Source organism: Urocampus carinirostris, chromosome 18 (genome assembly GCF_059441175.1).
Source record: "Urocampus carinirostris isolate Australia breed hairy pipefish chromosome 18, RoL_Ucar_1.0, whole genome shotgun sequence".
NCBI classification, from domain to species: domain Eukaryota; kingdom Metazoa; phylum Chordata; class Actinopteri; order Syngnathiformes; family Syngnathidae; genus Urocampus; species Urocampus carinirostris.
This window is the reverse complement of record NC_142366.1, coordinates 1,785,531-1,810,624: the sequence shown is the minus strand read 5'-3', so window position 1 is coordinate 1,810,624 and position 25,094 is coordinate 1,785,531. Positions and strand designations below refer to the sequence as shown.

At 48.5% G+C, this 25,094-nt stretch overlaps 1 protein-coding gene across 2 annotated transcripts in view; it reads left to right on the top strand.

Moving 5' to 3' along the window:
• Positions 1-25,094, top strand: part of LOC148347995 (histone-lysine N-methyltransferase 2C-like) — a 45,407-nt gene that overhangs the window by 10,150 nt on the left and 10,163 nt on the right. Inside the window, exons 14-67 of one of the 2 annotated variants that reach the window (XM_088322733.1) lie at positions 53-337; positions 407-1,008; positions 1,129-1,242; positions 1,445-1,570; positions 1,771-1,887; positions 2,005-2,106; positions 2,174-2,278; positions 2,349-2,530; positions 2,609-2,773; positions 2,841-2,950; positions 3,024-3,077; positions 3,178-3,280; positions 4,375-4,454; positions 4,525-4,635; positions 4,857-4,955; positions 5,029-5,117; positions 5,183-5,336; positions 5,858-6,001; positions 8,318-8,350; positions 8,429-8,539; positions 8,605-8,862; positions 8,939-9,012; positions 9,088-9,276; positions 10,997-11,101; positions 11,593-12,070; positions 12,150-12,826; positions 12,908-13,141; positions 13,355-13,677; positions 13,750-13,901; positions 13,981-14,376; positions 14,442-14,824; positions 14,932-14,989; positions 15,071-15,436; positions 15,502-15,616; positions 15,766-15,829; positions 15,970-16,036; positions 16,108-16,340; positions 16,488-16,772; positions 16,877-16,984; positions 17,078-17,788; positions 17,887-18,285; positions 18,370-18,531; positions 18,675-18,792; positions 18,867-18,981; positions 19,051-19,226; positions 19,295-19,404; positions 19,473-19,589; positions 19,668-19,710; positions 19,781-19,899; positions 19,976-20,050; positions 20,119-20,280; positions 20,540-20,667; positions 20,752-20,944; positions 21,311-21,520. In XM_088322733.1, coding sequence (XP_088178859.1) covers positions 53-337; positions 407-1,008; positions 1,129-1,242; positions 1,445-1,570; positions 1,771-1,887; positions 2,005-2,106; positions 2,174-2,278; positions 2,349-2,530; positions 2,609-2,773; positions 2,841-2,950; positions 3,024-3,077; positions 3,178-3,280; positions 4,375-4,454; positions 4,525-4,635; positions 4,857-4,955; positions 5,029-5,117; positions 5,183-5,336; positions 5,858-6,001; positions 8,318-8,350; positions 8,429-8,539; positions 8,605-8,862; positions 8,939-9,012; positions 9,088-9,276; positions 10,997-11,101; positions 11,593-12,070; positions 12,150-12,826; positions 12,908-13,141; positions 13,355-13,677; positions 13,750-13,901; positions 13,981-14,376; positions 14,442-14,824; positions 14,932-14,989; positions 15,071-15,436; positions 15,502-15,616; positions 15,766-15,829; positions 15,970-16,036; positions 16,108-16,340; positions 16,488-16,772; positions 16,877-16,984; positions 17,078-17,788; positions 17,887-18,285; positions 18,370-18,531; positions 18,675-18,792; positions 18,867-18,981; positions 19,051-19,226; positions 19,295-19,404; positions 19,473-19,589; positions 19,668-19,710; positions 19,781-19,899; positions 19,976-20,050; positions 20,119-20,280; positions 20,540-20,667; positions 20,752-20,944; positions 21,311-21,520 — 10,289 coding nt within the window. Of the gene's footprint in view, positions 1-52; positions 338-406; positions 1,009-1,128; positions 1,243-1,444; positions 1,571-1,770; positions 1,888-2,004; positions 2,107-2,173; positions 2,279-2,348; positions 2,531-2,608; positions 2,774-2,840; positions 2,951-3,023; positions 3,078-3,177; positions 3,281-4,374; positions 4,455-4,524; positions 4,636-4,856; positions 4,956-5,028; positions 5,118-5,182; positions 5,337-5,857; positions 6,002-8,317; positions 8,351-8,428; positions 8,540-8,601; positions 8,863-8,938; positions 9,013-9,087; positions 9,277-10,996; positions 11,102-11,592; positions 12,071-12,149; positions 12,827-12,907; positions 13,142-13,354; positions 13,678-13,749; positions 13,902-13,980; positions 14,377-14,441; positions 14,825-14,931; positions 14,990-15,070; positions 15,437-15,501; positions 15,617-15,765; positions 15,830-15,969; positions 16,037-16,107; positions 16,341-16,487; positions 16,773-16,876; positions 16,985-17,077; positions 17,789-17,886; positions 18,286-18,369; positions 18,532-18,674; positions 18,793-18,866; positions 18,982-19,050; positions 19,227-19,294; positions 19,405-19,472; positions 19,590-19,667; positions 19,711-19,780; positions 19,900-19,975; positions 20,051-20,118; positions 20,281-20,539; positions 20,668-20,751; positions 20,945-21,310; positions 21,521-25,094 lie in introns of both variants that reach the window. The other variant, XM_088322734.1, reaches the window with a different exon arrangement.

The following is a 25,094-nucleotide window of genomic DNA, read 5'->3' as shown; positions in this document are numbered from 1 at the left end:
ATTGACTTAGACTTGGAAGCTTGAGTTAAGTTTTGTTTTCTTCTTTTTACAGTTGTCACCGATCAGGAAAGAGCTCTGTGCTCACCCCAGTCCCTCCCTTGGAAGGCCAGAGAAGAAGTGCCTGACCCGGAGGAGAGTGACGAGCAGCACCAGGTGCAAAATATGCAGTTGATGGAAGATGGATATATGGTGCACTGCAACGATGAGAATGTTGAGGTTAAGGAGCACAGCCAAAATGAGGTTAATAATGAGGCAAAGATTGAAAAGCAAAGCGAGCAGCTTCAGGGGGGGAATGAGGAGCAGAACGGTGAGGAACTTTCAAGACCTTTTTTGTTTGGTATGTAACAGGCAGTGAGATTTAGCGCCAGTTGTAAAGATAATGTTGATGTTATTTGTGTTTCGCCAGGAGTCCATCCATTCACTGGCATGCGCAATGCATCGTCCCCTGTCTCTGGCCCTACGTTGCCCCCCTCACATAGTGGTTCCCCATCACCAGCAGCTCTTGGTCATGGCGACATTTCTTCTGAAGCGTCTATACTCATCAGCACGGTGGCCGACACACCCCTAGAATGGCAACAAGACAATTCCTCATGCTCTGAGAAGATGCTAGAAACCACCAAAGATGTTTCTCAATCAGAGGCAGCCCCTGTCTTGGTTTCCATCAGGCTCAATCAGGTGGATGCAAGGGAAAAAAGCAGCGATGGGGAACCAGAGCAATCTTTTGATGTCGAGGTGATGACGCTCTTGACGTCATCTCCTATTGATGCCCCCGGTCATGTGTCCCCTTTCAACTCTCCTCCGCTCAACACACGGAGTCTCAGGCCTCCTCCTTGCTTGTTGCCTCCAGCAGATGAACTGTCCATCCGCCTCAGGCAGTCTCCTTTCTCCACGGAGGCTTCACCTGAGACCTCGCCTGTGAGGATGCCCCACACACCACCTCCTCTCTCACCTCCTTCAACTCCTCTTGGCTTCAATCCCCTGTATAGAGAGTCGCCACCACTTTGCAAGGTACAAATTAACTTTTTTCATATGTAAGGTTATTGATGTTTTTTCACCTCTGGGATTGAAATAGGCAGTTTATTTGGACAATGTCAAATTGTAAGAAAAGTATTTGATATCCTTGTTTAGACACAGTCATCCACATGCACATCTACGGTGATACCGCTTACCCGCAAGATTGGCATGGGAAAACCCGCCATCTCTAAGAGGAAGTTTTCCCCTGGCAGGGCACGAGCCAGGCAGGTTGGTGATCTCTTGAGCTTGCCGCTTGCACAGGAGTCCAGTACTCATCTTCTGATGCTTTAATGCATGCGGTCGTAAAGTAACAGCATATTTTTTTAGGCTGTAATGTTCATGTTCCTGCCTTTTGCCCCTCACCCCTCCTTTTCACTCTGGTCTTGCCTCCTTTTCTATGGCACCCTCTTTGTCAACCTCCCCATCTCAGGGTTCGTGTTGGAGTCAATTTAGGGCGATCAGTCCCCCCTCATCCTCCCAGGACTCAACAGGCGAGGGGGGCAGGGAAAGTCCTAAGTCCCGTCAACCAGACTCTCCCCTCTGGAGCATGAGAGTGGTAAATACAAAAAGCCCAAACTAACCCTCTTGACTTCCGTGCCTTAACAAACTGACCTTAGGCAAACCCACTGGCTGCCTGATTTACAGACATGAGGAACCCGAGCACTGACCAACTCTCAACTCAACTCAACTCTTTGCTGACACAATTAGCAAAACGAATGTTCGAACCATCTAATGAATGTCTATGCGTTTTTTTAGGGCCGTGGTTCGGGATTTCCTGGGAGGAGGAGGACCAGAGGTGGTGTTGGGGCTGGACGAGGGGGCAGAGGAAGAAGTCGAATTAAGACGCAGGACTTTGCTTCTGTGTCGCCTGTGGTGAGAGCACAATTTTTAGTGTCAAATTTATTTTGTACTGTATAGCTACTAATCACAAGAATCTCTACGATTTAGCCTTTGATGAAACTAGATTATGAGTGTGCTCTGTCATTGCAGTACGGCTTTGTCGAGTCCCTCCCACCAAAAGAAGAGGAGGAGAACTCCATGCACAACACGGTGGTCATGTTTTCCACCTGCGATGTTTTCACCCTCAAACAGGTTTGTTTCAAGAAAACACTGTGACATACAACTGGAAATCAACATGCTTTTTGTTATTTTTACTTAGGACATGTGCGTGGTGTGCGGAAGCTTCGGTCAGGGAGCGGAAGGTCGACTGCTGGCTTGTTCTCAGTGCGGCCAGTGTTACCACCCATACTGCGTCAACGTCAAGGTAACCTGTCCCCAGATTCCTGGTGTTCTTTGGTCAAGCTTTGAGACTAAGGGCTGCGTTCTTTGCACAGGTCACTCGTGTCATCCTGACCAAAGGGTGGCGCTGTCTGGAATGTACAGTGTGTGAGGCGTGCGGTGAGGCCACTGACCCCGGGCGGCTATTGCTGTGCGACGATTGTGACATTAGCTACCACACGTACTGCCTGGACCCGCCCTTACAAACCGTGCCTAAAGGGGCTTGGAAATGCAAATGGTGGGTTAGCATGAGACACTTGGGCTGGAATTGGAGAATGAGGACTTCGATATGGGCGCGTCTTTGTTTCCTCTGCAGGTGTGTGTGGTGCGTTCAGTGTGGATCCGCCTCGCCAGGGCAACGTTGCGATTGGCAGAGTAACTACAGCCGCTGTGGACCATGCGCCAGTCTCACCTGTTGCCCCTTTTGCCAAAGGGCCTACAATCACAATGACCTCATTCTGCAGTGTCAACAATGCGATCGGTAAAACACTTTTTTTTTTTGAGCAAGCAAATCCAATTCACATTCATGATGAGGAATTACGTTGTAGGTGGGTGCACGCCATTTGTGAAAATCTGACCACAGAAGACGAAGTGGAGGTCGCGGCAGATGATGGTTTTGACTGTTCGCTTTGCAGAACACAAAGTCGCGTCCCATTCGGTAAGGACACACACACAGTAAGCACTGTTTTGATCAGCAAACATTGTCACAACGGATGATGTCAATGTTTCAGGGAGACCTGATCATTTGGACCTAGCTCATATTCTCTCAAGGAGCCGGGAAGCAGGTGTATTGTTTTTCCTATGTTTGTTTTTAATATCTTAAAATTGACATTCCTTTGCTCAAAAGCAATTGGATGTGAGCTATTTTTTTTTTTGCATCTGCAGACACAAAGACATACAGTCAGGATGGTGTGTGCCTGACCGAATCAGGCCTCTCTCAGCTGCAGTCGCTCATTGAACCTATGACATCAGCTCGCAGGTACCGCAGGTGAGCAAAATAAGTTGGAAAATTCCTTGGAATTCTACTATCAAACCACCATACCTCATATAAGATATATACATATCATATGTTCTGATACTATCTGAGTCCTGCCACGTGCAGAAGTTTGCTGATGACACTGCTATCGTGGGATGTATCAGAAGTGGGCAGGAGGAGGAGTACAGGAAATTGATTCAGGACTTGGTCAAATGGAGCGATGCAAACCACCTGCACCTGAACACCACCAAGACCAGAGAGATGGTGGTGGACTTCAGGAGAACTAGAACTCACCCGTTTCCTGTAACCATCAAAGGAGAATGTGTAGAATTTGTCCAGACCTACAAATACCTGGGTGTGCAATAAACTGGACTGGACTGCCAACACAGAAGCTCTATGTAGGAAAGGTCAAAGCCAACTCTACTTCCTCAGAAGGCTGGCGTCCTTCAACATCTGCAACAAGCTCCTGAAAATATTCTATGAGACTGTTGTGGCAAGTGCCCTCTTCTATGCGGCAGCGTGTTGCGGAGGCAGCGTCAAGAAGGATGCCTCTCGTTTCAATAAACTGGTGAGGAAAGAGTCTGTTGTGGGCACAGACCTGGACAGCCTGACAACAGTAGCTGAGAGACGTGCACTGGAAAAGCTGCGGTCAATCATAGACAATTCACATCACACATCCACTACACAACATTATCTCCAGACAGAAGAGCAGCTTCAGCGACAGACTGCTTGTACCACGGACAGACTGAGGAGATCTTTTCCTTCTCATGCCACGAGGCTCTTTAACTCCACATTAATCCACACCCCCCACATTGCATATTACCATATTTCTGTGTAGCACTATCTAGATACTCTATATAACACGCTACATTGGGTATTAACACGTCACATTGGGTATTTGTGCATTGTATTCTTTTTACTTTATTATTGTTTTGTTCTCCAGCGCAAGGGTTGCTGCTAGAAGTGTGAATTTCCCTGCAGGGATGCATAAAGTATCTATCTATCACTGTTCATGGATTTTTCCTAAAAAATACTTATAAGTTTCATAAAATGTCCACACAAATGTGATGCGTAGGGAGCTTTGACCATATGCTTTTTTGTACCAGATACAAACCAAAACTGAAGCTAAGGATCATCAATCAAAATAGCGTTTCTGTGTTGCAGACCCCGCCTCACCCAGATACAGGTACCATACCTGCACTACATGCACACACTTTTTTAAGCATGTTTATTTATGAGCGTGTGTTTGCATGTAGCCCACTTGGATTGTGACCTCAAGTCAGACTCCAGCCCCGAAAGGGAGCTGGCCACCGAGGATGACATCAGCAAAGACATTGGAAAGAAGAAAAGAAAACCATACAGGCCAGGTAACGAACATGTTACTGTCTTAAGGAAGTAAATGTGGGGATGCTTGGCATAATTAAGTCTTTGAATTTTTTTGATCGATTTGGTCTATTACACTGGGCTAATTTGCCACACAAATATGGTGGAAGTATAGATGTGGCACGGCAACCCTTAATTTTGGATGACCATATACGATAATCATGCCTTATGTAAGTAGTTTAGTGACAGTTCAACCTTTTCATAGGTATTGGAGGTTTCATGGTGCGGCAGCGAGGTGGTAAAGCTGGGGCCTTCAAAACCTGCGGTGGGAAACAACTAAGCCAGGGGCTGCAAGAAGACGAAGGTGACATTCATTGGAGATAGGTCGATTAGCTAACTTGGATTGCCTCAACTTATCATCCTCATCTTGGTTGCAGATGGAGCTGAGCAAACAGTGGTCAAAGTGAAGAGGCGATACAGAAAAAAAAAGACGAAGCTTGAGGAGGCTTTTCCGTCCTATTTACAGGTAAAGCACGCACACATATACGCGCAGTCACTACATTCTGATTGACGGTTCCTTCTTTTATCAAGGAAGCGTTCTTTGGTCGGGATCTCCTGTACCGTTCTTGTCAAGTGGACCAGAGGATGCTTTCAGAAACGGCTAAAATCAACCCGTTAGTAGCGGGGGATCGTAAAGGCTCCGAACCATCAGAAAAGTTGCTGAACACCAATCAGGAAAGATCCTGTAAGTTGTACCCCTTTGTTTTTTTATTTTTTTAATCATGTCACCTTTCATTGTGCCATTGTAATTCCATGATAGGCTCAGTTGGGACACTTTAATAACTTGCTTTTTATTTGAAAGACATAACAGAACCTCATAGTCATTTATAGCGGACCTTATTTGGAAGCAGCATGAGACATGTGCTCCTCAATGAAAGGGCATGACCTCACTATGATCTCATAGCGACCTCATTGTGTGTGTGAGCAGCGTTGTCGGATGAGGCGCTGCTGGATCTGTGTGATCTCAACACTCATCGTTACATTGTGGCGGGCAGACATGAAGGTAACGGGGCGGAACCACAGCCGCTGTCTGTCATCTCATCAGCCGCTTTCCTTTCTCAGCCTCAGATAGGCTGACAGAAAATGTCAAGCATTGTGATGTTGATTCTCAAAAAGTTAGAAAAATAAACATGACCAACTTAAAGGAGGAATGTTTTCATGTTGATAATTTTTGTTGATCATAAACCTTAACCTTTTGCCTTATAGCTGGCCTGAACATCGGCTTAACGAGCCATGACCCTATGCCGACTTCAGCGATGACGGGAAACAGAGGGCAAGGTCACAAAGAGTTACACGATGAATCTCTGGATGCCACCTTAAACCCCGAGCTAGATAAAATGGTGACTGATGGTGAGTTTAACTTTCCGCCTTGGAGAACAGATTCAGATTGATATACTTTATTGTCATTCGTGTACACGTGTACTGGACTGTCTCAGAAAATTAGAATATTGTGATAAAGTTCTTTATTTTCTGTAATGCAATTAAAAAAACAAAAATGTCATACATTCTGGATTCATTACACATCAACTGAACTATTTCAAGCCTTTTATTATTTGAATATTGCTGATTTTGGCTTACAGCTGAAAAAAACTCAAAAATCCTATCTCAAAATATTAGAATACTTCCTCAGACCAAGTAAAAAAATAATTTTATTTCAGCAAAACTAAATCAAACATTTGAAAATGTCCATTGATGCACTCAGTACTTGGTTGGGAATCCTTTTGCACGGATTACTGCATCAATCCGGCGTGGCATGGAGGCAATCAGCCTGTGGCATTGCTGAGGTGTTATTGATGCCCAGGATGCTTCGATAGCGGCCTTCAGCTCATTTGCATTTGTAGGTCTGGTGTCTTTCATCTTCTTCTTAACTATACCCCACAAATTCTCAATGGGGTTCAGCTCAGGGGAATTAGCAGGCCAATCAAGGACAGTGATGCCATGGTCAGTGCACCAGTTACTGGTGGTTTTGGCACTGTGGGCAGGTGCCAGATCATGCTGGAAAATGAAATCCTCATCTCCATAGAGCTTTTCAGCAGATGGAAGCATGTAGTGCTCTAAAATCTCTTGGTACACAGTTGCATTTACTCTGGACTTGATGAAACACAGTGGACCAACACCAGCAGCTGACATGGCTCCCCAAACCATTGCTGACTGTGGGAACTTCACACTGGATTTCAAGCAACTTGGATTTTGCTCCTCTCCAGCCTTTCTCCAGACTCTGGCGCCTTGACTTCCAAATGAAATGCAAAACTTGCTTTCGTCTGAAAAGAGGACTTTGGACCATTCTGCAACTGTCCAGTGCTTCTTCTCCATAGCCCAAGTCAGACGCTTCTTCCGTTGTCTTGAGTTCAGAAGTGGCTTGACCATGGGAATACGGCTATTGTAGCCCATTTCCCGGACACGTCTGTGAACTGTGGCTTTTGATACCTGGACTCCTGCTTCAGCCCACTGTCTTTGAAGCTCCCCCAAATTCTGGAAGCGGCTCTTCTTCACAATTTTGTTAAGGCTGCGGTCATCTCTCTTGGTTGTGCAGCGTTTCCGGCCACATTTTTCCCTTCCAACAGACTTTTTGTGGATATGCTTTGAAACTGCACTCTGTGAACAGCCTGCTCTTTGAGAAATTTCTTTTTGTGTCTTACCCTCCTGATGGAGGGTATCAATGATGGTCCTCTGGACAGCAGACAGATCAGCAGTCTTCCCCATATTTGTGATTTAGTTTACTGAACCAAGCTGAGTGTTTTTAAGGCTCAGGAAACCCTCGCAAGGTGTTTCGAGTTAATTCGATGATTCAGGTGATTAGTTGAATAGCCTACTTGAATACTTTTTCATGATATTCTAATATTTTGAGATAGGATTTTTGAGTTTTCTTAAGCTGTAAGCCAAATTCAGCAATATTCAAATAATAAAAGGCTTGAAATAGTTCAGTTGATGTGTAATGAATCCAGAATGTATGACATTTTTGTTTTTTTAACTGCATTATAGAAAATAAAGAACTTTATCACAATATTCTAATTTTCTGAGACAGTCCAGTATATAGAACGAAATGTTGATACATCTGACCCGCACAGTTTCCTTGAGCGTCAGCCGGGATAGATAAGTTTAACCATGTCTTCGTCAGAATTATAGCGCAGCAGTTCGTCATCTTGCGGTTCGATGTTAGTTCCAGTTGTAAATGGTCCAGTTTATTGTCCAGAGAGCGAACGTTGGAGAGGAAAATGGATGGGAGAGGCGTTTTGAAGGGTTCAGCCTTTAGCCTAGCGGTTAGCCCGGCCCGACAACCTCGCTTCCTCCTCCGGTCCCACCGCTCTCTTGCCACTCTGCTTTGCTGCTTTGTAGGCTGCTGGGACTTGTTGACATAGCAGTCCGTGGCTAAATAAACACTCCCGAGTGGTCGTAGCACCGAGCGCTTGATTTCTGGATGATCGCATATCCAGCAAAAAAACTGCGATCGTATATTAAGCTGCAGTTTGAGTTGACTTTGTGCGCCGTCAAAACTGAGTCAAAGACTGGGTTTTATGACCGAAGTGTAAAAAACTGTAGTGAGCCGATGTAGCCGCAGCCGAACAGTGGCGCCGCCATCTTCTGCTACAACGAATTGTGTCCCTATATTCTTTAGAAAAAATGACAGTCAACTGAAACTTTTTTTTTTTTTTTGATGAGTTGCAGGAGCCCTCCTCAGCAAATTGTACAAAATTCCAGGTAAGATTCCTTTTACAGTTGTGGCATCCCACAATAATAAGTAACATGTGTATTTTTGTGTTGTCGGCATGTGCACAGAGCTAGAAGGGAAGGACGTTGAAGACCTTTTCACTGCGGTGCTTAGCCCAGATGGCAGCCAGCAAAATGAGCAATACACGCGTGCTCCTGCAGGTGGCAAAACACACACAGGTACAAATGTTCACTCAAGTACTCCCTCAGTTTGGAGTGTTGACTGTGATGTCTCTCTGAAGCAGCTGGCATGTTTCCTCGTCTGTCTCTGGTAAACGGCTTGGCCTGTCGCACTCCCAGCCTGGAAGACACGATGCCGGGGGGTCCTGTTCCCCCGCCTCTGACCAATCGGGCAGCAGGAGAGGGCGAGCATGATGCTTTGTCGACTGCTCAGAGGAGCATGTTAAAGTGGGAGAAAGAGGAGGTTCTCGGGCAGCAGGCCACTGTTGCGCCTGTGCTGTACTGCAATACCAACTTCCCCCAGTTGAGAGAGCAGTACCCTGGTGCAGACACGAATAAATTAATCCCACAGCACTTCATTTTTGGTCTTGTCACACCAATGTCCTCTGGTTTTCTTAGAGTGGTCAACAAGAGTGAAGCAGATCGCTAAGCTGTGGAGGAAAGCCAGCTCTCAAGACAGAGCCCCGTTTGTGGTGAGTTCCTGATCATATTTTGGCTCCGGTATCTGTGTCCCTCATCGCCATCACGATGCCTGCGACGTCCCACAGCAACGCGCCCGGGACAACCGTGCGGCCCAGCGGATCAACAAGGTCCATATGTGCAACGAGCCCATGAAGCGCCCGCCTGTGCTACAGGCACCTTACGACGCCGTCTGCTCGGACACCATCGACCCCGCCCTAAGGGACCCACTCAGGCCCCGGGAGTCTGAGCAGGAGCAGGAGTGGAAGATGAGACAGGTGTGTGTGTGTTGGGTCGGGTTAGTGAGGTGTGTGTGTGTGGGGGGGGTCGGTTTTGTTTGGTGAGGTGTGTGTGTGTGTGTGGGGGGGGGTTGTTTTTTTTTTTGGGTGAGGTGTGTGTGTGGGGGGGTTGGGTTTGTTTGGTGAGGTGTGTGTGGGGGGGGGTCGGTTTTGTTTGGTGAGGTGTGTGTGTGTGTGTGTGTGTGTGTGTGTGTGTGTGTGTGGGGGGGGTCGTTTTTTTTTTTTTTTGGTGAGGTGTGTGTGGGGGGGGGGGGGGTTGGGTTTGTTTGGTGAGGTGTGTGTGTGTGTGTGGAGGGGGGTGGGTTTGTTTGGTGAGGTGTGTGTGTGGGGGGGTCGGGTTTGTGAGGTGTGTGTGTGGGGGGGGCGGTTTTTTTTGGTGAGGTGTGTGTGTGTGTGTGGGGGGGGTCGGGTTTGTTTGGTGAGGTGTGTGTGTGGGGGGCAGGTCGGGTTTGTTTGGTGAGGTGTGTGTGTGTGGGGGGGGTCGGGTTTGTTTGGTGAGGTGTGTGTGTGGGGGGGGTCGGGTTTGTTTGGTGAGGTGTGTGTGTGTGGGGGGGGTCGGGTTTGTTTGGTGAGGTGTGTGTGTGGGGGGGGTCGGGTTTGTTTGGTGAGGTGTGTGTGTGGGGGGGGGGTGTCGGGTTTGTTTGGTGAGGTGTGTGTGTGGGGGGGTTGGGTTTGTTTGGTGAGGTGTGTGTGTGGGGGGGTTGGGTTTGTTTGGTGAGGTGTGTGTGTGTGTGGGGGGGGGGGTCGGGTTTGCTTGGTGAGGTGTGTGTGGGGGGGTCGGGTTTGCTTGGTGAGGTGTGTGTGTGTGGGGGGGTTGGGTTTGTTTGGTGAGGTGTGTGTGTGTGGGGGGGGTCGGGTTTGTTTGGTGAGGTGTGTGTGTGGGGGGGGGGGGTTGGGTTTGTTTGGTGAGGTGTGTGTGAGGTGTGTGCGCACGCGCATTGAGTCGTGTGTGTGTGTGTGTGGGGGGGGGGGTGTTGGGTTTGTTTGGTGAGGTGTGTGTGTGTGTGTGTGTGTGTGTGTGCGTGTGTGTGTGTGCGTGCGCGCGCACTGGGTGAGGTGTGCGCTCACGCGCATTGAGTCGTGTGTGTGTGTGTGTGGGGGGGGGGGGGTCGGGTTTGTTTGGTGAGGTGTGTGTGTGGGGGGTCGGGTTTGCTTGGTGAGGTGTGTGTGTGTGTATGTGGGGGGGGGTCGGGTTTGTTTGGTGAGGTGTGTGTGTGGGGGGGTCGGGTTTGCTTGGTGAGGTGTGTGTGTGTGGGGGGGGTTGGGTTTGTTTGGTGAGGTGTGTGTGTGTGTGTGCGTGTGTGTGTGTGCGTGTGTGTGTGTGTGTGCGCGCGCACTGGGTGAGGTGTGTGCGTGCGCGCACTGGGAGAGGTGTGCGCGCGCATTGAGTCGTGTGCGTGCGCGCGCGCGCGCATTGAGTCGTGTGCGTGCGTGCGTGCATTGGGTCTGTGTGTGTGTGTGTGTGTGTGTGTGTGTGTGTGTGTGTGTGTGTGTGTGTGTGTGTGTGTGTGTGTGTGTGTGTGTGTGTGTGTGTGTGTGTGTGCCCGCACGCACTGGTGTGGATGTTGGGGTGTGTGGGGGCGCGCATTGGGTTGGGTGTGGTTCAAAGAGTGATAATGATATGTATGACACTTGTATGAACGGTGCCCATTGTCGCTCCCGCCTCATCTACTAATGTCTCTGATGTGTCATTGAAAAGGAAGAGGTAAAAGACAGATGGCGAGCCGGTAAGAAGAGGCAGGAAAATACAGATAAAGATTGTCCCTTCCAGGCATCTCTAGCAGGAGGTGGCAAAGAGGCTCTGGTAAGCTCTCAAGGTGAACCCCTTCCTGACGTCCTGCATCTGTGACCCCCTGAAATCCTATTTTCCGCGTGGCGGATTATCCTGCTGGCCGCTCCGGCAGCTGCAAAGTAGCCGGCAGGCTACTGGCCGTATATTCTCAGCCGCTGCATGAGGATTTCAGATTCATGGATGCAGGCAACGCTCATGTTTCTCGCTCTGAGCGACTTCTTTCAAACCTGTCGAGACGTGTTGCGATGAAGACTGGAGCCCAACAGGGCTCCTCTTCATCAGCTAGATTTCCAGGAGGGGTGGGACGGGGGAGGGGCTTTTCCACCTGAGAGCAGGATTGTCTTGGGCTCCACGTCCTGCTTGAGTGATGTCATGTTCATGCATTTCACACTCGCACGCTCAAGCAGTTGGGGTCCTCTTGAAAGGGGGTGCAGTCTCTAGCTTGCTGCTTGATCTCTGACGTGAGCCCCTTCCCCTCTTGCCTATCTCATTTGTGTCCTCAGCAAATGCGGCAGAAGAGCAAGCAATTGGCCAAAATTGAAGCCACTCAGAAACTAGAGCAAGTCAAGAGCGAACAGCAGCAGCAGCAGCTCTCGGCTAATCAGCGGCCGGACGCCTCGCTGGAAACGCATCCTCGCCAAAACGTCCCGCCAGGCTCGGCGCTGGCTGACGACGTCTTCCTCAGGCCACAGGCACCGCCTCCTTCTGGCTACTCGTCGCTGCCGCACTCCCCCTGCTCACCTCATTCCTCCTCCCCTCTCCAACAGACACCGTCCTCCCCCCAGATATTCTCCCCTTCTTCAGCCCGCCCAGCGTCACCCTGGGACCCTTACAGCAAGCCGGCAGGGAACCCTCGGCCCACCACCATTCAGCGTTGCCCCTCACTCAACATCTCACCTGTTCATGACGCCTCAAGATCCCCTGTGCCCTCGCCCGATTTCAAAGCGTCAGACCCTTTTTGTTCAGTTGTGCTCCAGCCAGGTATGTAGTCTCGCCAAAATGAAACCCACCTACCATAATATGCCTCTGACAGGTTTTTCTTTCGGTCTTCTTTATTCAGGGCTGCAGCACAATCTACCGGGCATGAAGAGCCCTCCCTCAGGCTCCCAGGTATACCACAGGCCTCAGGTGCAAGTAGGTTTGTTTAAAGCCCCCATGCCCCCACAAAACCAGACACAACAGGATTTATTTGGCTCTGTGGTGCTCGGAATCCGAAAGGACCCATCCAAACCTCCGGACCTCAAACTCCCTCAGTCTCAAGATCCTGCCTTTAATGTAGGGTTGGGATCCCCCCTACGTGGGCACCACGCACCCATGTTAGGCACCCCTAACCAGCAAAAAACTGATCCTTTCGTCCAGCAGTCCTCTTCACACAGGGATTATGCCCACCCTCCTCGCCAGCATTGTGACAGCTTGTACCGCCCAAACGTGTTGCCTACGTTGCGCCTCGACCAATTAAAAATGGGGAGCAGGCACCCGTCCCCCTCAGACCCTGCATTGGACTCTTACCCCTCTCTTTCAGAGCATTTTCCCGCATCTCCAGTTAGCAAGGTGACCTCCGATTCCAACATCAAAGTGCATGTAACCCAGCGACCCTCGCCAGAGACTCACACCCAGCAACCTCGCACCCCCGATGCTCAAAAGACCCCCGAAACTGTAAGCCAGGCCCAATTGGAGAGCATGGCTCCTCTGCTCTTAAGATATCCTCTTGGCTATGATTCTGTCACCCGCAAGCAGGTAACAGGTCCTCAACACTTTACCAGGAGATGTTATTCAAGTCAGTTCTTGAAATGAGAAGTTGTTGCTTTTCTTTGTCAGTTGCCAGGAGGGGCCCCGCAGCAGGACCCCTTAGTCAGGATCCCTGTAGTTAGTCAGACCCCAAAGCTCCGTGGCATGTCTGACCACAGATCACAAGCATTGCCTCGTGTGACCGCTGGAGATTTGCCGACAGACAGGACGGCAGCCGATGAAATGACAGTACGCGCACCTTCACTAGAAGGACCACTGGGTCTGCTCCCGCAGCTTGGGGACTCGGAAGAAAAACTGAGACAGGTAATACACCTTTTCCATCATATACTACTCTATGTTCGCCAGTTACCTTTAGGTCTGATGGAAATGTTTTGCAATTTTAAAGTAAAAATACTGTATTTGCATGTAATTTGTCCTATTAACAATAATAGTATATTAGTCAAATAAAGGGTTTTAGAAACCCTTTGGCCACAAAAGGCTGCAATGAATGACACCAAACCATTTGTGGTCATGCAGCGTCAGAGGTTGCGTCAGCTCATTCTTCGACAGCAGCAACAAAAGAGCGCTCTACAACAGGAAAAAGGCCTACAGGAGGCGGTGCCCTCTCCGGCTACGCCCAATCCTGGGCCAGCCCCGAGCATGGCGGCACCACAGCACTGGAGTAAGGATGCCATTAACACCCTGCCGACGGATGTATTTGGACGTCCGCCACCGCCTTACCCCGGCACGCATTGTCTGCCTGGGCCGGTCGCCATTAATCCGGTATCGTTTCCGGGGGAACAACTGAGAGGTTTGATGCCCAGAGCTTCATTTCCTGTGCCAAGAGGAACACTTGTGAAGTCAGCAGAACAGCATCATTATGTTTGCCGATGAGCTTCAAGCATGTCCAAATTTTGAGCTTTGCTTTTCAGGTTTGGTTCACAAATTTCCTCCCCACGGACTCCCTTGTCTGTGCCCGGTGAACCAGCCTTATCCCCCAGCCAAATGAGGAATCAGTTACCGAGTGAGGGGATCAGCATCCGTCCGCTGACCACCGCCAGTCCACATCCTCAAGTCTTGTCAGGTGAAAAGAGCACCAGTAGCTTTACTTGTTTGATAAGTGTTTTGTCCCTGATGACGCCATTGTTTTCCTGTGAGAACAGCACTCCCCCAGGCTTTTCCTGTTCCACCAGCACTCCCTCTGCAGCAGCACAGCATTATGGGTCAGCCTTACATCGAGCTTCGCCACCGAGCTCAAGAGAACTGCCAGAGGTTTCCCTTTCCCCTGACGACCAGCCTCAACTCAGAGTCTCCTTTGCCGAGCAGCCGCGTAGGGGAGACTACTGCGAGCCAGCCTGTTCTTCTAATGGTGCAACTAAACCAGCAGGATCAGCAGAACCTGGTCCAACCAGCCTCCACGTTGACGCAGGGTAATGACGCTGCGCTTCAAGGGGCCATTGAAGAGCATCTGGAAGGAGTGGAGTCTGCCGTCAAAGATCTGGAAGACGTGGAAGTAAAAGATCTTGTTGACCTCAATCTAAACCTGGATCCGGAAGATGGTAAGAGTCAGCATCTCGCTTTAGTCGAGTAGAGGATCTGGTTGTTGATTGATTGTCCGCTTCAGGCAAAGAAGACTTGGACCTGGGTCCTAACGACCTCCATCTCGATGACTTCCTGCTTTCTGGGAAATTTGACCTAATCGCTTACGCTGACCCAGAGCTCAACCTGGAGGACAAAAAAGACATGTTCAATGAAGAACTGGATCTAGGAGAGGTCGGGGACCCAAAAAAGGGGGGTTCCCAAAAGATGGACAACCACACTGACTCGACTGGTCCGGTGAAAGAAGAAAATGAAGCGAGCATCCAGGCAAATCGCTCTGCTCCACTTCCTTCCCCTTTGCTCCCCAGAAAGCTTTCTGGACCTGATGGACTGTCTGGATCAGTTGGAGTTTCTGGGGTGAAAACGGAAGGATCAAACCAACAGGCTTCCTCTTTGCATCTTTCCAAGGTAGACTTTCGAAATATTACATGAACATCTTAAACATTGTAATCGGTATGTGACAAAATTTTGCCTAAATGCATATTGTATTGAAAGTAAACATTGTGTCCCATCAGGGGGAGTCGAGTGAGTCCGTGTGTGCTTCTGGGCTTTTGAATCGTACGCCGATTCCAGGTTAAGCCCTAGATTAGGGTTAGACTACTCTCAGCTCAAAACACGAATACAACCATGACCCTGATATTTGTGCATCTTCAGGTCCGCAACGCAGCTTCGAGCAGAGTTCGTCTTACCTCCCTGCTCAACCACTGCCCTCTGGCAGCAGTCCTGCTCCTCAGAGCTCTCTGATTCTCCCTCCTGGCTCCGACCCTCACTCCCTGCCCCTCCCGCTCCCTCAGCCTTGCCTCCTAGTCAACCCTCAAGCCCAGCCTCTTCAGCGGGAGATATTGGCTCAGGGCCAACCCCAAGACCCAAATCAGGACAAAGATAAACCTTTGCTCCTGGAGGAGCAGCCTCTCCTCTTGCAGGACCTGCTGGACCAGGAGCGTCAGGAGCAGCAGCAGCAGAAGCAGATGCAGGCTCTGATCAGACACAAGTCCATAGAGCCTGGAATTCCAGATTTGGGTGAGTTTACAACCCATTTCTGACACGTTTGTTAGTGAGTTTTTTTGAGTGTTTGTGCTTGGCAGCAGACTTTGATTCCATCACAGACCCCATCATGAAGGCCAAAATGGTGGCTCTTAAAGGTATCAACAAGGTCATGAGCCAAGGCAATTTGAGCCTCAACAACATGGTCATCAACAGGTATGACTTATCTCCCCTAAGACCCTGCTGTCACATCACATGGTGGACTAAATGAGCTTGGCCGCGCAAGGCGTAGATTTAATATTGAAGCTTACATACAATAACAGCTGTATCTAAAAGCTCATCTGTTGAAAGTTACTTTTCCTTAGGTTTCATCAGAGTCCTGCTGCTGCTCCTGAGACCACAAATCAGCCACCGCTTCCAGTGGGGAAGGTGCTTACCTCCCTTCACGCACTCATAGTATAATTATTGCCCATTTATTTTTGAAGTAAAAAAGAGGAAAATACATTCAAATACTTTACACCTATTTATATAAAATGAGGATACAAAAAAAGTATTTAATCTTCCGTCAGGATGCTGCCAACTCTAATCCACAGCCAGTGAGGCCGAACCCTCCAAACTTTGGACCCGGCTTCACCAGTGAGTCCCCTCCTTATGTCAAGTTGTCACAATGCCCCGTTGCCATTTTGTGACCCGTGTGCTCTCCACAGACGACTCCCAGCGGCATCAGTACGAGGAATGGCTGGGGGAGACGCAGCGGCTCCTGCAGATGCAACAGGGCCACCTGGAGGAGCAGCTTGCCACCCATCGAAAGACCAAGAAGGCGCTGTCAGCCAAGCAGCGGACGGCCAAGAAAGCGGGCCGCGCTCTGTCTGAGGACGATGCCGCCCAACTGTGCCATGTTGTCGATCAGCAGGCTGCTGTCCAGAAGCAGCTGGATCAGGTGATGTCTGATGCTCTAACTTCCACTATTGTGTAAACAGTCTCTTTTTTTCCGTAGGCCTGTTGTCATTTTTATTTTAACAGCCTTGTTGGAGTCCAAAAATTAACGTGCAAAAATTCTTAATACCTCTTTATACTTATGCTTTAGATCCGAAAACAGCAGAAGGATCACACAGTGCTCATCGAGGACTACAGGAACAAACAGCGACAGCAGAGGCCCCCCGCAAACATGCCTACTGCTGTCCTCTCTCAAAATGCGGCTGTCCAAAATGTTTGGCGGCCAAACACGGGGCCTAATTTAGGACTTCAAATGCAGACTGCCCACCCTACGGCCCCGAGGGTTCCAGCTCCAGCGGCGGCAAGCTTCGCCCCTATCATCAGGGGATCCCCTGCAAGGCCGTCAGGTGGAGATTTATCAGCATCAGCACCTCAGGTAGCGATCTCCTAAAGGCAAACAGCTTTGAAATGAAAAGCAAGGACATGTAAGGTGAGGATTTTGCAGACATTGTAAGCCTGAAGTCCATTCTGGTCTGGCAGGTTAACTTTGATGACAACAACCCGTTCAGTGAGGGCTTCCAGGAGAGAGAAAGAAGGGAAAGGTTGAGAGAGCAGCAAGAACGACACAGAGTGCAACTCATGCAAGGGGTGAGATAGCATATTTGTTTATGGGCTATGCAATCAATGAAAAAGTTCTCTTCTCATTTTTGGGTTATTGGCAATTATATGATAATGTCTCAGGTGGAGCACCAGCGAGTGTTGCAACAGCAGAGACCGGGTCTGGACCAGCAAGGCATATCAGCCCCCCAGGGGGCAGCCAGACTTGTTCCTTCAGGGCTGGGAGCAGCAGCTACCCTGGGCCCTGCCCCTAGCGGAGAATCCCTTTCCCAAATGCTGCCCTTCTTCAGTCCCGAGCTGCCCCAGGACTTTCTCCAGTCACCGCCTAGCGCCAGAACGCCGTTCTCTCAGGCCTTGCAGGGAATTTCTGGAGGTCCTCTCACCCATGGGGCGGGCGCCTCCCCGCAGAAGTGTGGGGTGCTGGCTGTTGAATCTGCGCCTTATATCCTGCCGACGAAAATGAGACCTAATGAAGCTGGGCATCCTTTCAGCCCCGACTCTGTCTCCTCCTCACCATCGGCCGCTCTCCGTGCACCTTACTCGTCATCTGTCGCAGACCGCTACGCTGACGTCATCCCCAATGATGTTCCCAAGAGAAAGAGGAGTGTCCCCCGGGACGGAGGACCCCGAACGCCGCTTTCGACGCAGTCGGACGACATGGCAGGCCCGCCAACACCGGCTTCAAGTGACACATCCTGTCCTACTCCAACGCGAGCTGGTGCCGAGCTGGCCGAATCCAGCTTGCCCCAGTCAGCTCTGGCGCCGTCTTCAGAGCTGGAGAGACAGCTGTCTGTTTGCTTGGTGGATGCTCAACAAGGCAGCATGGAGGTCAAGGTGTCCCATGTCTCAAGTGTCTTAGAACGTGGTCTTTGATCCAAAAAACTGTAATGACGGGTATAACTTAACCACTACGCTTGATGGGTTTCTTGCAGGAAGAGCTTGAGGAACGAGGCGATCCCTCAAATCTGGAATCCGCTTCCCATCTACAGGACCCCGGCAAAGAGCTCCTCCGTCACTTGCTAAAAGAAAAAGCCTCACCTGGAAAAACGCCGTCTCCTGGCGGCCATGCCCGGCCGCCCGCCTTATGCCAACTGTTCTCCGGCGACAGTGTGCGCTCCGAGGATGAGGACGGCACAGGTTTTATCTGCACCACTTCCGGTCTCTCTGACTTGTTTGCCCTGAAAAAGCAGCAGCGTTGCAAGCGAGCAGCGTGGCCCGACAAAGACAAAAATCGGAGTAAGTTTAAGAGGAGGCGACGGGAGGACGATGACGACAACTTGCTCGACTGCTTGCCTTCTCCCTCGGAACAGCTGGCGACGCACTTCACACAGGTAAGCTGCTAGCTATAGGCAAAATGGTTGTCATATAAAATATGATAATGGAGATATGCTGATTCTTTTTTTTTATTTTATAAGCTGTCTGTGCTGCCCCTGATGGAGCCCGTGCTAGGTCTGGACCTGAGCCTGTTCCCCCCCTATGGCAGTTCGTCACTGGGCCACAACTCCAGGCTGACCGGCTCCTTTGGCAACGCTTGCTTGGATGGAGTCGCTGACTACTACACGCAACTTGCCTGCAAGGTTTGTGGGAGCACGACAATTCGTAAGCGAATTAATATAGGAATTTCAGAACATGTAAAAAATACTGTTGTCATTTGGCGCATGCTGGTGAATTTATTTCAAGCAAAATGTTAAGTCTGTATCTTGAAATGAAACATTTCCAGAACATTTTGGGCAATCCCCCGACGCCTCCAGCCTCGCTGCCACCCACCCCACCTCCTGTGGCCAAGCAGAAGCTGCTCAACGGCTTCGCTACGGCCAAGGAAGTGAACAGGAAAGATGGTGAGTGATCTTTATTACAGTGAAAAAAAGCAACACCGCCTTTGTACCTGACCTGAATGTTTCTCATGCGGCAGTCAAAAGTGCGACGGCGTCCAAGGGCGACAAGCTCAGTCGGGGTGCCAAGACGGCAGACGTGGACGTGCCTGCCTCTTTGCCCACGCCGCCACACAACAACCAGGAAGAATTATGGTACCATTTCCCGCCACCACCCTGCAAAAGTCTGGCACTTTACTCACTGTTCCCTTTTTTGTCAAACAGCACTCAGGACTTGTCCCCGTGCAGCAGCGCCGACAGCTATGTCCCATCTTCGTCCCCCGAGAGTGTGGCTGACATGGAAGTCAGCAGGTATCCCGACCTGTCGTTCATCAAGACTGAGGCGATGTCCCCCTGCCCGTCCCCGCCCATTCCCAACATGCCGTGCTCCTGGGGCAAAGGTCAGTCTTACACGACCATGCCAACCACTCCCAGCTGCGATTCTATCTGACCTGTTTACATTTTCCAGTCCCGGCGCTTAAACAGGAAGTAAAGACTGAACCTGTCCGAGCTCTTCCGTCCTGCTCCAACTCAGATCTGGTTACCATAGCGATCACCTTGAACCCGACAGCTTCACAGGTAAGTGTGTTCTCCTTTCCAAACTCATCTATGCTTGCTGCCTTTCTAAAACGTTGCTCTCATTCTAGAATGTTCCCAGCGTCATGGCAACGATGGCCAAGCTGCTGTTATCTTCTTCCATTAACTATCAGCTGAGCTGCGACCCGCTCACCCTGCTTGCTGGAATCTCTGTGCCGCTCCCTCAGGTGCTGTTTTTTTCAGCTCACGTTTCACAAATGTAAGTCTGCTTCTTTTCGGTGTTATAAAACAAGTTTTCTGTGTAGGTTTCAGCAACTAACAGGCATCAAAAAACAGAGCCACCAACTGGTCTGTACTCTACTTTTTGCTTCAGTCTGTGTCATGACCTGTTTTAATCAAGCGGCTCTTTTATTTCTAGCCTTAAGGCCAGAACAGGTTGCATGCAGCACCGTTCCAGTTGTTTCCAGGCCGCCGTCCTGCAGCTTCTGCAAAGTGCTTCTGGGAAACGGAGTCCGCAAAATCAAAAACATCAAAGAGGTGACCTGACACATTGGTGTCTGACATTCAAGGACCCTCAAAGAGGAAATAAAAAGATTCCATCAAATGTTTACAGGAGGGTCGTCCCAGTCTGTTGTTCTGCAGCCGCAAATGCTCGGAGCTCTACTCATCTGGCCTGAAGGCGGATGAGGTGCGCCGCCAAGTCGAATTTGTGACTGGTAGACAAAATGATGACATAATGTCTATGTTTGCCTTCAGCTACCTCCTCTGCACCGCTACGAAAACAACATGTCTTCCATCGCTGTCCACTCGCTCCCGCCGGCACTCCCGGCTCGGAGAACCGAGGCCACCCTGCCCCCCCGATTCCCCTCAGCCTCTACTGTCACCATGGGGACCAAACCCCGTACACACAGCCTTAAGGTAGGGAAAATTATTGCCATGTTAAATTTTGACTTGACTTGAATGTGCGTAGTTCAAGAAATGCATACCAAATTAGTCATTTGTGACAACTGTGGCCTAGAAATGTGTATAAATTAGTCTCACCTCCAGAATTTTTTTACGTGACCACAAGTATTCAGAATGACATGGTGCTCTGGCGGGTTATACAAGACTCGTAGAACCGTAGTAACTTCAGCAACTTACGATTTATCAGCTGCTGACAGGTTTTCCTGGTTGACAGGTGAAGGTGAAACTGAAGCCTCACCCCCACGCCTTCTCTGAGGGAGATGACTCAGCGCAGAGTCAGCATGGCAAGCGGGCCAAGAGTTCGCGCTGGCGACACTGGAATGTGAATGTTGCTCTGAGCAGGTGGGCAGAGTCATCAATGGGCCTTTCAAAATAAATGTCATTTTTGGATGCTCGGTATTCACTGGCAAGCATTCTCCGGAGCAGGAGCCCCATTTCCGACAAAGCTGTCGCCGTGCCGACCGAGGAGGAAGTGGATGTGCTGTTGAAGAAGCTGGGGGCGTGTTTACGACCCGAGCCATTCCCTTTGGACCAGCGGCAGTGTTGCTTTTGTCACCAGCAGGGCGACGGCGACACAGACGGGCCAGCCAGGCTGCTCAACCTTGACTTAGATTTATGGGTGAGTCTGTTGTGACCTTAGCTGAAACTTTAGATTCTTAAAAAAATAAGAGAAGACCTCAATTGATTTTGAACTTGCAAGGTGCCAAAGGAAGAGAATCCTTCAGATAAGAGAATTCCAATCTCTGTTCTAATGGCCTCCCTTTAGCCCCTCTTTTTATTAAATGTTACATGAAACAGTTCAGCCAGGTGTCATCATGGCCAATAGTGACAATGATGTATAAGTCGACAACGAACAACAGTGAGTAATAATTGTCAAATTAAGGAAGTGGCATCCTATAAAATCTCTACATTTGTCTAATATTTAAAAAAAAACGTATCAGTGGCGTTCATGTCGTCATGGCAACCGACACATTTGTCACCTCAGGTGCACCTGAACTGTGCCCTGTGGTCCAGTGAAGTGTATGAGACTCAAGCAGGGGCGCTCATCAACGTGGAGTTGGCGCTGCGGCGTGGCCTGACGCTCCGCTGTGCCCACTGCCAGCAGACGGGCGCCACCAGCGGCTGCAACCGGCTACGCTGCACCAACACCTACCACTTCACCTGCGCCATCAATGCGCACTGCACTTTCTTTAAGGTAAGAATAACAGGTTGCTCGTTAGAGGGGTTAAAGTCCTGTAATGCAGTTATCTGCAACCTTTTCTGTACCATAGACTGGTTCATTGTCTGCAGGGGAGTCGAAATTAGGCACTACAGCGGCAGACGCATGCGTACAGTAGCAACAAAAAAACGATACCGGGATAGAGGCTACAGCAGCGAACTTGTTTGACTTGATTGATTTGCCGATTCGTGATAGTCGGTGTATACCGGATAGTACCCATAATTGACAAATTTGCGTTTTTCCGTACAGATTTTCTTGTACGTTGTACACGTCTTAAAATGTCAAGTCAAGTCATTTTTATTTGTATAGCCTTTAATCACAAAGAGTCTCCAAGGGCTTCACAGGTTATTACACATAAGCAGTTTAGGTTATTCATATGCTATAGAGTAGAAGTGACTTTTAAGCTTAGATTTGAACATTTCCACTGAGGTTGCAGATCGGATCTCAGGGGGAAGAGCATTCCACAACACCGGTGCCCGGATGGAGAACGCTCTTGAACCTGCAGAACACTTCCTGGCTCTTGGGATCACCAGAAGACCGGCGCTCTCAGAACAAAGGCTTCGGGCCGGAACATAGGGGGAAATCAGATCTGAAAGATATGAGGGGGAAAGTCCATGTATGATTTGTATACTAAAAAGAGAACCTTGAAATCACATTTTAGGCTAACAGGGAGCCAATGCAGGCTAGCCAAAATTGGGGTGATGTGATCGGACTTTTTTGTCCTAGTTAAAAGCCTCGCTGCGGCATTTTGTACCAGCTGAAGACTCTTGAGTCTGGTCATCGGAAGACCGGAGAGTAGTGCATTACAGTAATTGAGACTGGAGGTAACAAACGCGTGAATTATAATCTCCGCATCCGACTGAGACAGTATAGGACAAATTTTAGCAATGTTACGAAGATGGAAGAAAGCGGTTCTAGTAATTTTCTTCACATGTGTTTAAAAGGACAGATCGGGGTCAAATGTGACACCTAAATTTTTAAGTGAGTCACTCTGTGTGATGTGGCATTTGTCAATGTTCACAGCAGTTTTAGAGAATAAGTCGCGGCATTTAGATGGACCAATAACTAACATTTCGGTCTTTTCAGAGTTAAGACGCAAGAAATTGAGTGACATCCACTCTTTTATCTCAGTAAGGCAGGCCCCCAAATTTGCACAGTTCAGTGTGGCAGATTCCTCCATCGGGAGATATAGTTGAGTGTCATCTGCGTAGCAATGGAAACTGATATTATACTTGCGAATAATATCACCTCATGGAAGCATGTAGATGCTGAAAAGAAAGGGGCCAAGTACTGAATCCTGCGGAACACCACAGGTAACACTAAAGGGCTCAGATGTCATTTCGCCATATTTAACAGTGCGTCCTATCTGAGAGGTAGGATCTGAACCATAAAAGGACGTTTCCTGAGAGACCAATCCATTTTTCCAACCGTTCTAGTGAGATATTATGGTCCACTGTGTCAAAAGCAGCACTAAGGTCCAGCAGCAGCAAAAGTGATGATGCGCCAGTGTCCATTGCCCGTAGGAGATCATTGGTTACCTTAATCAGAGCTGTCTCAGTAGAGTGGTTAGCCCTGAATCCTGATTGCATTGATTCAAAAAGATTGTTCTCGGATATGAAATCATTCAGCTGCTGTGCCACTACTTTTTCAAGTACTTTAGAAAGAAACAGTAGGTTTGACACAGGTCTATAATTACATAAGCTTTCTGGATAAAGGTTGGGTCAATTCAGTGATGGTTTAACAACGGCGGACTTAAAAGCCGCTGGAACTACACCTGAGGAGACTGATATGTTTGTAATATTTAGAATTGAAGGTGCAAGTACGCCAAAAAGACCTTTAATAAGTGAACCTGGAAGCGGGTCAAACTGGTAAGTCGTCAGTTTGGCCGTATTCACAATCCGTTAAAGATTATCGGGTGACAGTTCACTAAAACGGGACAAATTCCCTGGACAGCCACCATGTCGTGCATCTATAGATTTCAGCGCTTTAGTATGTGTTGTATTAATACTGTCTTTAGCAATTTCTTCCTGTATGCATTGAATCTTCTTAGTAAAGAAGACCATTAAGTCATGGGCTGAATGGGTGGAACTATCTGGGATAGTCTGTTGCCTTGTAAGCGATGCTACAGTGTCGAAAAGGACTTTGGGATTGTTCTTTTGTGATGCAATCACCTCCGAAAGGTAGGCTGATTTTGCAGAATCAGAAAATGCATAATAAACCTACTTTGTACGGCAAAAACGTACTGGTTGACGGGTATGGTAAACGTACTACGTATGCTGTACTGTATCTCTAGCGCGCTAAAAACTTTGACGTTTTTATTGTTTAATATCTCTTGCATCCACTCAATATGGTTGAGGTGAGCCGTTACTTTTGAAATGAAAGTGGAATGAAAGCTTGATGCGGTTGAGAAAATGGCTGGATCGCTTTTTTTTTTGTCAACTCTTTACCACTGAGGAGTACCTCTTGAAGCCCATCTTCCAAAAGTAAGTTAAACCTCACTTTATTCATCTTTATAAAGCATATTATTTTATTGAAGTTTATTTTTAGTTCAAAATACAGGTTACTTATACAAACCCTAAACATACAAAATATAGCACTGAAGCAACTTACGAAGAAATTCAACTTACGAACGATCGTCTGGAACCCATCTCGTTTTTAAGTGTCTGTACTTTATTTTCCATTGTGCCTATCTGGTTTTGTTTTACTTGTATCAGTCCTGTTTGTGGAAATATACATTAGGTTCAAAGAAAGGGGGCTGGAGATAGTGCTGGAGAGCGACGTCATGCTCATCCCTGCATTTATTAATTTTACTTCTATTTGTCAGCACAAAAATGGTGAAATTTGAAAAATGCCCGCTTTTAGTAGAGTCCAAATGCCAACCCAAACCCCACCTCCAGGCTTAAAACCGTGATTACAGCCCTAAACCTTCAAATCCTTCACCCTACTTTTAATAATGAGCATAAATTAACTTTGTTGTCATTTGGAACATTTAGACGTCCTCGTAACATCACACAAAAATAACATTTGATTTTCCAGACTACTCATCCTAACAAGGGTTATGGGGTCACTACAGCACCGTGTTTGAAATGTAGAAGGAAACTGGAATGCCCAAGGGCACAGGGAGAACATGCAAACTCCAAACAAGGAGGCGCTGCAATTAAACCTGGGACCTCTGAACTGTGAGGCAGACGTGGTAATGGCAACACATTGGTGGTTATTGTAATGTTTAACGCAAAAATAAAATGTTGATCCACATACCAAGTCAATAAAAATACAAGTTCACCAAATGAAGCAACTTTGCAAAAATCTGTTTGGTGTTTTGTAGTTTGTGTCGTGTTCTTGACTTGGATCTATGGATCCTCCAACTCTTGCCAAACGTTTTTCCATAACAGAAAGTTTGTTCGCAATCGTTCTAGCATGACGTTGACGATTCTCCTTGCTGAATGGCTATAAGCGGAAAAGTTTGGTTTGATTCATCCTTCACTGTATTTTCAGCGGGTGGGAATAATGAATCGACTGATGTGTTTTTCAGGGAAGTGTCAGAGATGGA